Source organism: Diprion similis, chromosome 10 (genome assembly GCF_021155765.1).
Source record: "Diprion similis isolate iyDipSimi1 chromosome 10, iyDipSimi1.1, whole genome shotgun sequence".
In the NCBI taxonomy this organism is placed as follows: domain Eukaryota; kingdom Metazoa; phylum Arthropoda; class Insecta; order Hymenoptera; family Diprionidae; genus Diprion; species Diprion similis.
Window position 1 is genome coordinate 2,885,645 of NC_060114.1, and position 12,414 is coordinate 2,898,058.

General features: G+C 45.3%; 1 protein-coding gene and 1 pseudogene across 1 annotated transcript; both read right to left on the reverse strand.

Moving 5' to 3' along the window:
* Positions 1 to 1,222: 1,222 nt before the first annotated feature.
* LOC124411207 lies at positions 1,223 to 4,235 on the reverse strand. The gene is made up of 2 exons (XM_046890193.1): positions 3,238 to 4,235; positions 1,223 to 1,343 (listed from the first exon to the last, which is right to left on the reverse strand). The coding sequence occupies exons 1-2, from the start codon at positions 3,795 to 3,797 to the stop codon at positions 1,325 to 1,327; spliced, it is 579 nt and encodes a 192-aa protein (XP_046746149.1). The 5' UTR covers positions 3,798 to 4,235; the 3' UTR covers positions 1,223 to 1,324.
* A 6,530-nt stretch (positions 4,236 to 10,765) lies between these two features.
* Positions 10,766 to 11,884, reverse strand: LOC124411376 (annotated as a pseudogene).
* Positions 11,885 to 12,414: the final 530 nt, after the last annotated feature.

A 12,414-nucleotide genomic window follows, 5' to 3' on the forward strand; every position in this document is an offset into this window, starting at 1 on the left:
CTGGTTCTTCTGTTTCTGTTGTTAATCCTGATATTTCTCTGTATCTACTTGGTGGCATTCCTTTATTCGTTCTTTGAGATCTTCTGATTTCCATTTGTGATTCATCTTGAGCTTCTCCATCATTTGTTTCAACAGGAAAATCTTCATATTCGTTCGTCGAATCTTCATCTTTGGTTTCTTCATTTGACGATATTTTAGGCGCAAAGATTATTTCTTGTGATGTTTTGTTTTCAGTGATCTTTGATTGATGATCAGAGAATATTACATCTCGACTGATTTTTATACAGTCTGTTCTTGTATCCAGTAGACGAAAACCTTTAGACTCCTTGGAGTATCCGACAAATGTAAGTTCTTCTGCTTTCTCGTCTAGTTTCTGTCTGTGTTCTTTTTGTACTAGTGCATACGCCTTACATCCAAAAATATGTGTGTTTCCTACGTCTGTTTTTTCCTTGTGCCATAACTCATAAGGTGTCTTGTCAATTGCTTTTGATGGCCGCTTATTTTGTAAATTAGCTGTATTAACTGCCTCACCCCAATATTTCTTTGGTAAATTTGCATCGAACAGCATACATCTTGCCATTTCGAGAAGACTTCTGTTTATCCTTTCAGCGACCCCATGTTGCTGGGGTGAATAGTCTGTTGTGTATTGCACTTGAATCCCTTCATTCTTTAGGTAATCCTGTAGATTTTTGTTAAGATATTCTCCTCCTCGATCCGAACGAATAATTTTTGGTTTATCTTGGTACCTTGTTTTTGTCATTTCTATGAAGTCTTTCAGGTACGAGGCTACTTCTGATTTGTATTGCATAAGGTATATCTCAGTGTATCTGGAATAATCATCAATTATTGTTAGTATGTATCGTTTGTTACCTGGCGTCATAGTTTGCATTGGGCTGCAAACGTCGGTATGTATGAGGTCCAACATTTGTTCAGTTTTACTGTACGATTCCTTTGGAAAGGGTTTTCGAGTCATTTTACCTTTTATGCAGCTCTCGCATATCTCTCGTATACCGCATTCCTCGATTTTTATGTTTCTTGCTAATCCCTTTGATTCAAGTTCCTTAATTGCACGTGGTTCTCGGTGTCCAAAACGCCTATGCCAAGTATGTTGACAGTCATCGTTGTGTCCAGTTTCTGTTGTTGTGCATGTTCTTTCTATAGTCTTGATTTCATATAATTCTGGTGACAGACTAGCTGTAGCTTGAATTTTTCCATATTTCATTATGTTGCAGTCGGTATCTTCGAACAGTAATTTATATACCTCAGCTGCTAACTCTTTAACTGACAATAAACTTGCTGTTAGTTCTGGTACGTATAAAACGTTTTATATTTCCATATTTGATGTGTTTCTTTTTTTCTTTCCGAGAAGTTGCGGAATCCAAGTTACGGATTCACGCCAGTCATACGGGCTAGCGCGGATGTGGGACTCCAGGGTGGCCTACCCACTAAACTGCCACCTCCTATGCAATGCCCCCAGCCAGGAACTATGGTGATATTACTTCTAGCTGGGGGCTCTGTCTGTGTATGTCTTTTCAGTCTGTCCGCCCATTCAGTGCAGGCCGTCCGTCAGTCACGTTACGTCAGGCAGCTGTCCGCGTTCTTACGTCGTAAGACTGCTCCTGTGTAGGTGGCAACTCGTTGCCACCTTTCCGTACTATAAAGCATCACCCCGACAATGTTGTCGGGAGTGACGCCTCCCACGACCGTCTCCAGTCTCTGTCGCTGTTCTGTCCAGCTGTCACATTCAAAGGACGTGTGTTCCGCGTCGTCTCGTTCGTGTCGGGCGTCCGTACTCGGTTCATGTTATGTTAGTACCGTCTGAAGTAACCGTGGCCCGTCAGAAGCTGGGTGACGTAAAAATTTACATCCCCGAACCCCCTCTGGATCCACGGTCTGGGGTCCTTGATAAGTCGTTTCGTCCAGTTTCCCGTCGTTTCTTCCGTCCAACGTTCTTGCGACGTCTGTATCGTCGCGTCTCTTTCCGTCGTTGCCGCGTCCCGTCGGGTCGCGTCTGCATCTCTTCCGTAGACCCTCCTACGCTCGAACGCAAGAAGGTCTATGGGAATCACGCCTGCCACCACCAGAACAGCCTGTGCTGAGACCGTCCGATAGGAGCAAGCGATCCTCAACGCGCTCCGTCTCTGTACCGTCGTCATCGCGTGACAGTATTTCTTAGTCTTCAGGGAATCTGCCCAGATCTCCGCCCAGTAAAGCAGAATCGAGTGTGTGGTGGACATTAAAAGTCTCCGTTTCCCTGGTATCGGTCCGTTCGTGTTTGCCATCAGGCGGCTTAGGGATGCTATCCTTTCGGCCGCCTTCTAAGCTGTCCGTTGTATGTGAGGCCAGCAGGTCATCTTCGTATCCAGGGTCACCCCCAGGTACTTGACTTCCCCTCTGGTCTCGATCTCGTCCGTCCCGACCGTCATGCGTAGTGTGGTCGGTATACGTCTTCTGGTGAGAAGTACCAGTTCTGTCTTTTCCGTCGCGAGTTGCAGTCCGTGGTCAGTTATCCACCGTCCGACTCGTCGCATCGTCTGGTTTAGTACGTATTGTGCCAAGCCTGGAGTGCGCTCGACTATCACCGCTGCCACGTCGTCAGCGTAAGCGACTAGGCGAACGCCGAGCGGAAGCTCCAGTCTCAGCAGGCTGTCGTAGATCCCGTTCCAAAAGTCAGGTCCCAGTATAGATCCTTGGGCGACCCCCGCGGTGATCTGTCGCGTCACTTGACCTTCGGTCGTTTCGTACGTCAGTCGTCTGTTCCGGAGGTAGTCTTCCACAACCCGGAGCAGATAAGGCGGAACCCCGAAGTCGCCTCTCAGCGACTCCAGGATGTCCACCCACCTGGCCGAGTTGAAGGCGTTCCTGACGTCCAGTGTCGCCAGCAGCAAGATAGGTCGTGCTGCATGGCAGTGTCTGTCTGTCTCCCGGAAGGAGTCGACCACCTCCTGGATCGCTCCGATCGTCGATCGACCCCTCCGGAAGCCAAATTGTCGGTCTGACAGTCCTCCTCCCTTCTGTATTGCGTCCGTCAGTGGTGGTCGCAGTAACTGTTCGAAAAGTTTCCCCGTCGTGTCTAGTAAGCTCAACGGCCGGTAGGCCAACGGTGCGCTGGGGTCACCCGTACCCTTAGGGATAAGGACCAGCTTTGCCGTCTTCCACCGGTCGCTGAAAGTCCCTGTCGTGAGGCACGTGTTGTAAAGGTCGAAAAGTATCTCCGGCCTCAGGCATATATTTGATGTGTTACCGTCATCGGTTTTGCATCTTATGATACTTGTTCCAATACCCTTTATTTCGCATAACTGTTGTTCATCAACCTGGCGCACATGACCTTTTCTTCCTGGATTAAACTCAGTGAAACATTCTTTGTAACTTGCCATATGACTAGTTGCGCCTAAATCAACGAACCAAGTATTATTTTTCTTTTGACTTCCTCTCGCCTCAAAACATGATTCCTCATTTTTTTTCAGATTCTCGGGTGTAGTCATCAGAAAACATGATTCATCTTCATCGACTTGTTTCGCTTTTTCATTTTTTTCTTTCCAGGCTTCATATTTTCTGCATTCTTTCTTATAGTGTCCATCCCTTTTACAGAAAAAACGGGTTTTCTTTTTGTGCTGCCCGCTGTCAATCTTCATTGCCGATTCATTTTGATTTTTATCTGTATCTGTCTGCTTTTGCCTCTTATATTCATCTATGAGTTTACTTTTTACCAACTGTAGTGTGAGTTCATTTTCCGATCTGCTCTCCAGGCCTGTAATCAACGCACTGTACGAGTCTGGTAAGCTACCGAGAAGCATAGCAGCTATTAGGTCATCTTTTAGTGTTTCTCCTAATGCAGCCAGCTTATTAAACAAATTTTACATTTCAGTGATGCGGTCCTCCATATGACCACCTTCCGCTAATGTTAATCTACAAATTCTTTTTAATAGAAAAATTTTACTGGATAGCATTGCCTTTTGGTGATAATCCTTTAACGAATCCCAAGCTGCACGCGCTGTCGTAGCGCCCCTGACGTGGTGCAGTCGGCTGTCTTCGACTAGGAGTCCAATTGTTGCACGGGCTTGATCGTCGCGTTCTGTCCAATCACTTGTTACTGGAGATGGTGCATGGTCCCTTATTACGTTCCACGCTTTATCTTTTATGAGAAGTAATTCTAATTTATAGCATCATACTTCGTATTTTCGCCGTTCAGCTTCTCTATCTTAAAACGAGAGCTTTCTGCCATTTTTTTGTGTGAATCTTCTCCTTCTTTATTTCTTTAGTGTCTGTTTTATTATCCGGATAAATTTAATGATTCTCCGTACCTGGGCCCATAACCTGTTATTGGTAATGGTGTTAAGGAGAATAACTGTTAGTCGCATTTCTATCTGTAAATGCAGAGTCTATGTCTGTCCAATAGAGCCAAGCTTGGTTCGGGTACCTTCGGCTGTTCTCGTGAGCCACCGAAGTATGTTCGCTTAGGGAAGCGTCCCTCAGTCGTATACAGTTATCTCAAATAAGAACCACGCTCTGCTACACAGTCGCTAATGTTATAAAATAAATACGTTTTTACCAGATCTAACTGACTACATGTGTTACTCTATCCCGTCCACAATCCTGCTACAACAGGTTATGGGCCCAGTTAACGGTTAACTGCGAAAAATTGTGTGACGGCGTGAATTTTCATTTCGGAGAGTCAAGCGTGGCGTTGAATAAAAGTCGGCCATTGTTGTAACTGAGCGTGTGCGTGAACAGAATCCGCGATGTCTGTGGGAATTTCGGTGAAAAGTGTGAAGCCCTTTGACGGGACGAATTTCCTGGGTTGGAAAGCCCAAGTGAGTACGTTGTTTGTCATGAACGACGTTCTCGATGTCGTGGACGGCACGAGGGCCGTGCCGGCTAAGGGGGCGGGAAACGCTGCCGAGATAAAGAAGAACGTGAAAGACAATGCAACGGCGAGGTTCATCATTTTGTCAAATCTCGACGAAGCACAACAGGTGTGTGTGCTTTCGTGCACTACTGCGAAAGCAATGTGGGACAAAATATGCCTTATCCATGAGCAGAAGACGGCGTCCAACAAGCTGGGGCTGCTGCAAAAATTTCACGCATACCGGATGGGCGAAGCTGATACGGCAGTACAGCATGTAGCCAGGATAACAAACATGGCGAGTCAGCTAAAGGATATCGGCGAAAACGTGTCAGACGCCACAATAATGGCAAAAGTTCTTGCGAGTCTGACCACAAGGTTCAGTACGCTGCAGGTGGCATGGGACAGCGTCGAGCCCGATCGACAAACTCTCGACAATTTACAGGAGAGGCTAATTCGTGAAGACGCGAGGCTCAACAGCGATGAAGCTGGTTCGGAAGCATTGGCTGCGACTGGAAAAATTCGACAACACCAATCTGTGAAAACTTCTGGAAACAAAAAGGCTGAAAATAAAAAGGAAGGAAAGGACATACAGTGTTACAAATGCCAAGGCATGGGACACATCGCGCGTAAGTGTAGAAACAAACGAAAACCGCGTGACGACGGCGATAAAACTAGCGACTGTGCGTTTGTAGTGCAATTAAGTGAAAGTTCAGCAGCGTCGGACTCAAAAAACGCGGCAAACGCTTGCGTGCTGTGGACACAAAGTCATGTAATGGCGGCCGATCAGAGCGACGTCTGGCTGATCGACAGCGGTGCATCAAGGCACCTGACATACCGACGCGACTGGCTTACCGACTACAAGATGGACAGCAGCGGTGGTAAGATATCACTGGGAGATAATCAAGTCTGCAACGTCGCTGGCGAAGGCACGGTGCAAATAAAGAAACTTATCGACGGTGTATGGCAAGACGCGTGCATCGAGAAAGTACTGCACGTTCCGAAATTGCGCAAGAACCTATTCTCAGTTGGAACGTGTACAAAACGCGGCTTCACAGTGAACTGTGAAAACAATCAAGTTGAAGTAGTGCGCGATAACGAGGTACTCGCGACAGGAATAAAGCAGAGTAACGACGTGTACCGCATGCTCTTCAAGGTCGTGAAAGAGGGCTGCACCGAAGAAGCGAACATTGCCACGACAAATCTAACTGTCTGGCATGAACGATTAGGGCACGTTGGAAAGCGCGCGATACGTGAAATGATAGAAAAAGGACTAGTGAGTGGAGTGTCAATGACGGATAAAAATGACGTATTTTGCGAACCGTGTCAACTTGGAAAATCACACAGGCTACCATTTAAAAAGAAATTGGATCGTGAAGCGAAGACCAAACCGGGCGAAAAAATGCACGCGGATGTGTGTGGGCCGATGTCAACGAGTTCGATCGGAGGATCGAGATACTTCTTGGTATTCAAGGATGATGCCACCGGCTACAGACACGTGTACTTCATGAAGAGAAAATCCGAGGTGTATGAAAAATTCAAAATCTTCGAGAAGATGATTGCAAACAAGTTTGGTCAAAGAATGAAGACTCTACGTTCGGATAACGGTCGAGAATTTTGCAACACCGAGATGGACAAGTATCTCGAAGAACGCGGAACTCAGCGAGAAACAACCGCGGCCTACAATCCGGAGCAAAATGGAAAAGCAGAACGTGAAAATAGAACGATAACAGAAAGTGCGCGTACAATGATTATAGCCAAAAATTTGCCATTAAGCCTATGGGCAGAGGCAGTAAATTGTGCTGTTTATGTTCTAAACCGAACGGTGTGGGCGAGCGGTGCTGTAACACCATACGAAGCCTGGGTCGGAAAGGCTCCGAACCTCAAGCATCTGCGAATATTTGGGTCAGATGCGTACGTAAACACCCCCAAGATATTCACGCAAAAGTTCGGTCCAAAAGCAAGCAAGCAAATGTTTGTCGGTTACACAGAACAATCAACCAACTTTCGAGTCTTTAATCCGGAGACGAACAAGATTAGTATAGTCCGCAATCTTGTAGTCAACGAGAAAGTCGGTGCAACAACGGCTAGAGTGGAAGAAAGCAAAGAAGATAACGAGACGGTGCTCCCACCGCCACAAGCCGAAAACGAGAACGTGGTCGACGAAGGAGAGAACGGAGACGATGAAGAACGAACGGAAGAAAACGACGACGAGCAAGAGGCACGAGAGGACGAGCCAGCGCAGGATGGTCCAAGAACTCTTCGAGATCGCTCGAAAATCCAAATTCCGAGCAGGTTCCGGCACAACGCAAACGCTGCCGAGTATATTGTACCAAACACGTATGCAGAAGCTACGAATAGCCCTGAAGCCGAGCAGTGGGCGGGTGCTATTCGAAATGAGTTCAAAGCGCACAAAGAAAACAACACCTGGTCAATCGTGAAAAAGACGCCAGAAATGAGACTCATTGACTCAAAATGGGTGTTTCGAATAAAATCAGATGCAGACGGAAATCCGCATCGGTTCAAGGCACGATTGTGTGCGAGAGGCTTTATGCAACGCGAGGGTGTCGATTTCAAAGAAACATTTTCTCCTGTGGTGAGATATGACTCACTGAGATTACTACTGGCGACGATAGCTGCGAAAAACCTCGAGATTATGCAATTCGATGTACAGACCGCATTCTTGTACGTGAAGCTGGAAGAAAATATATATATGGAGATTCCTGAAGGACTCAAGCTGAAAGAAGATCCCAGAAAAGTTGCGTGCAAGCTCGAGAGAGCTCTCTATGGACTAAAACAGGCGCCAAGATGTTGGAACCTGCGATTCAAGGAATTCCTGAACGAGTTCGAATTCAAGGAATCCGAGGCAGACAAGTGTGTGTTTACTGGGAAGTTTAAAAATGATGTGGTGTATTTAGCACTCTTTGTCGATGATGGACTGATCGCATCGAATAATATAGAGACTTTAAAGAAAATTATCAAGCGATTAAGTGAAACGTTTAACATAACGGTTGAAAACTCGAATATATTCGTCGGACTGCAAATCGAACGCGATAGAAAGCAAAAAACGTTGAAAATTTGTCAGAGCGAATATACGCGAAAAATAATTGAGAAATTTGGCATGACAGATGCAAAAACGGTAAGTGTGCCCGCGGATCCACACGCAGCACTGTCCCCAACCGAGGAGACTGACGAAAATGAAAGCAATGTTCCTTATCGCGAGGCAGTCGGGTCTTTAGTATTTTTAGCCACCGTATCAAGACCGGATATCGCGTTCGCGGTAAACGCAGTAAGCAAGTACCTGAGTAAACATAATGTGACACACTGGCGAGCAGTAAAGCGAATCTTCGCGTACCTAAAAGGCACAATCGAATACGGTATCGAGTATGCGAGCGGCGGTAGCGAAGCAGCATTAATCGGATTCTCAGACGCTGACTATGCCGGAGACATGGAAACGCGAAGATCCACGACGGGATACGTTTTCTGTCTCTCAAACGGTGCTGTTACGTGGTCGTCGCAGCGGCAACGACTTGTGACGTTGAGTACGACGGAGGCCGAGTACGTGGCTGCGTCGACAGCTGCGCGAGAAGCTGTTTGGATAAGAAAGTTACTATCGGACATTGGATGTCCCTGTGATAAAGAAACCATTTTATACGTTGATAACCAAAGCGCGATTCAACTAGTCAAGAATCCTGTTTTCCAAAAAAGGACAAAACATATAGATGTCCATTATCACTTCATCCGCGAAAAAGTTGATAAAAAAGAAATTAAAGTCACGTATGTTCCGTCCGAGAATCAACGCGCGGATATATTCACAAAAGCAATGCCGCGAGATCGTTTTCGCGAATTGTGTTTTAAACTAAAGATAACTACGATTAACGAGAAACGCTCAAACGGCGGTAGTGTTAAGGAAAATAACTGTTAGTCGCATTTCTATCTGTAAATGCAGAGTCTATGTCTGTCCAATAGAGCCAAGCTTGGTTCGGGTACCTTCGGCTGTTCTCGTGAGCCACCGAAGTATGTTCGCTTAGGGAAGCGTCCCTCAGTCGTATACAGTTATCTCAAATAAGAACCACGCTCTGCTACACAGTCGCTAATGTTATAAAATAAATACGTTTTTACCAGATCTAACTGACTACATGTGTTACTCTATCCCGTCCACAATCCTGCTACAACAAATGGTGATGACAGTCTGTTTTAAATTTAGTAAAACAGTCTTTATTTATAATGTTCAAGTGTGCACACAAATCCTTGTTATTTAAAGATACAACAAACGGCGAGTTAACGAAAAATTCTGGCTTCTCTTACAGCGTTTCCTTTTTTGACTACCATAGAAAAAAATAAATTCTGAGGTTAGACTCGAAACAAAATAACAGTAAATGCTGTTTCACTATCCGCCGCCAGAGCTCCTCAACAAAGATAGTCGTTGTATCTAACAGATCTCGTGCTCTTCTTCGTCGTTTTGTTGTACCTCGTTCATCGGGAGAAATATTTCGTGTTTGTCTTCTTTCTCGCCCGCTTCCACCGACGGCGGCCTAATGTTCTCGTTGAATACGACGTTTCGGACGATGCTGACCTTCTTCTTTTCGGGATCGTATACTCTCTAATTTGTTGTGTCTTCCGTGTATCCGACAAAAATCTTCTTGGTTGCTCAAGCGACGAATTTTTGGGTGAATTGTTTTGGGGTGTGTACATACGCATCTGTTCCAAAAATTCGGAGATGTTTTAAGTTTGGTCCCTTCCCAGTCCAAGCTTCGTATGGCGTGACAGCTCCGCTCGTCCATACGGTTCGATTTAACACATATGCCGCACAGTTTGTTGCTTCCGTCCATAAAGTCAGTGATGGATTCTTTGCGATAATCATTGTGCGGGCACTTTCAACGATTGTTCTATTATCACGCTCGGCCTTACCGTTTTGTTCCGGATTGTAGCGTGCCGTTGTTTCTCGTTTAATACCGCATTTTCAAGGTATTTATCTATCTGCTCGTTACAAAATTCTCGGCCATTATCAGTGCGGAGTGTCTTCATTTTTCTTCCGAATTTGTTCTCGATCATTCTTTCAAATATTTTAAACTTTTCGTATACTTCGGATTTTCGTTTCATAAAGTAGACGTGTCTGTAGCCGGTTGCTTCGTCTTTGAAAGAGAGGAAATACCTTGATCCTTCGACCGAGTCTGTCGACATCGGCCCACAGACATCGGAGTGTATCTTTTCCCCCGGCTTTATTGTCTTGTCGCGCTCCAATTTCTTGTTAAACGGCAGCCTGTGCATTTTTCCAAACTGACACGGCTCGCAGAAAACGTCACTTTTGTCTGTAAGTGTCACACCACTCACAAGTCCCTTTTCTGCTAGTTCACAAACTGCGCGCTTCCCGACGTGTCCTATTCGCTCGTGCCACAAGGTTAAGTTTTCCGCGGCTACATTGGCTTCTTCGTTGCTCCCTCTTTTCGCGACCTTGAAAAGCATCCAATATATGCCATTGTTTTGCTTCATACCCGTCGCGAGTATTTCGCCATCACAAGTTACGAGAGCTTGATTATTTTCAAAACTCACGCCGAATCCTTTTTGGGTGCACACTCCGACTGAGAATAAGTTCTTTCATAATTTAGGCACGTATAACACGTTTTCGATTCTCGCGTCTTGCCGTCGGTTAGTTTTTTGATTTCAACCGTGCCTTCACCGGCAACGTTGCAGTTTTGGTTATCGCCGAGCGGTACTGTAGAACCTGTGTTATCCGACTTATAATCGGACAGCCAGTCGCGTCGGTAAGTCAGATGGCGCGATGCGCCACTGTCGATCAGCCAGACTTCACTCTGATCAGCAATCATAATTTTCGTTTTTGTCCACAGCACATTCGCGCATCCCGCACTTTTCGAGTCCGACGCCGCCGAACCGCCCGCTTCCCCCACGAGCGCACAATCATGTGTCTTTCCGGCATCTTCGCGTGCCTACTGCCATCAATCTTTTATTGAGGTACTCGTAATCGAAGAAAAGACGTAATACGTCCCATTGCTCGAGAATTCGGTCCACAACAGCTGTGAGCGATAGCCAGCGAGTCTGGGATGGATGCAGCAGTTTGTGGATATCCACGTCCAAAAACATCTGAAACTGTACCAGCTTTGCTTATGGCGTTTGCTGCTGTGCTTGAAATAATGGAATATATTCCGAGCGTGATCCTTGCAGTACCGTGGTAGAAGCTTGCAAGCCTCGCTGGCACACAGGTGCAAGGTATGACATGTACATTTCGTGATAATGATTCCGGGACATATAGCGCGAAAACGAGTGGCAACAGAATTATTATAACCCATCATCGTGTTATATCCATCTGATGCAAATCCGATATTGTTTTCTCGAGGTATGTTGTGTTTATCGAATGATTTCACTATGGCCGAGAATAATTGCTCTGCAGTACCACTGGCATTTATATCTGCGGACGTTGGCATTCCGCCGCCAAACACTTGAACCAAATCCCAAAATTGACTGATTATGAACCCTGTCTGCTTGTCGTAAAAGCGTGCAATAATGCACGACGTTTTCACGGCTGCAACATCGGTCGATTCGTCGGTCAAAATTGAGAACTTAGTATGCACGCGTTTTGAAAATAATACACGTTAATAGCATTGTTGTAGTAAAGTGCAATATAGAATCATGCCAGATTGGGTAAAGAAAGTAATCCGCCGAATCATATGGAATCAAAATTTGCCCTCTGGAAAGAATTACAACGTGCGCGATAATTATAACATCGGCGACGTACGTGAAACCACCAATAATCTCGTTACCAAAATCCTCGCAAACATCATTATACTGATTAAAGACACGGAGGATGGAATGTTTTCGGTAAAAATTGACGACAAAAATCAAAGTAAGGTGAAACACTATCTCGAGATCGCAGGATTAGTAATTGAGGTTCCTAACGATGATAATAACGAAATGATAAATTAAAAACAAAAGTCGGGCATGCTTCTAAAACACACCAAGCATAAACTCCATGGTTCCACTTATTAAAACGTAGTTAAGTATATTGCATACGTTAGACATAACTAACAGGTAAAATAGGTAGGAGGAATGCACCCCTTATGCAAGAACGACCCAGAATGCGAAGAAATGAAGTTGATTGATGATATTATGTATAAATGCCACTTCAAAGGAAGAACCACTACATTGAAAACCTAACGTGAACCCTCAACATTGCCACAATGCAGGAAGCTAGCGTAGTGACGCTGTGCGTAATATTGCAGCTCTAGAGATGTACAACATCATCGACTTCCAAGGATTCCAGGAGAGAACTGTTGTATATTTGTTGTGAGGATGGGAAACAGGTAACAAAACGTGACACCAATTTTAACTGTATAGATTTTCCAATTTTATTATAAGCTCTTGGTAATTTCTTACACTCGTACGACGCTCTAAAGATGACTGACCGATTCACTTGAACCTCATGCATGCGCACGCTTCGAGCTCTCATAGGCTCAATTTTGGAACGCCTTTGGAACGTCGACGAGCGATCTGCCTAGCAAGGCGAACGCGCATTAAACTCATCCAACAAGAACAACACATATTTGATGAAA

Coding starts and splice junctions, on each gene's coding strand:
- LOC124411207 (XM_046890193.1), bottom strand. CDS start 3,797: ATGCTTCTCGGTAGCTTACCAGACTCGTACAGTGCGTTGATTACAGGC.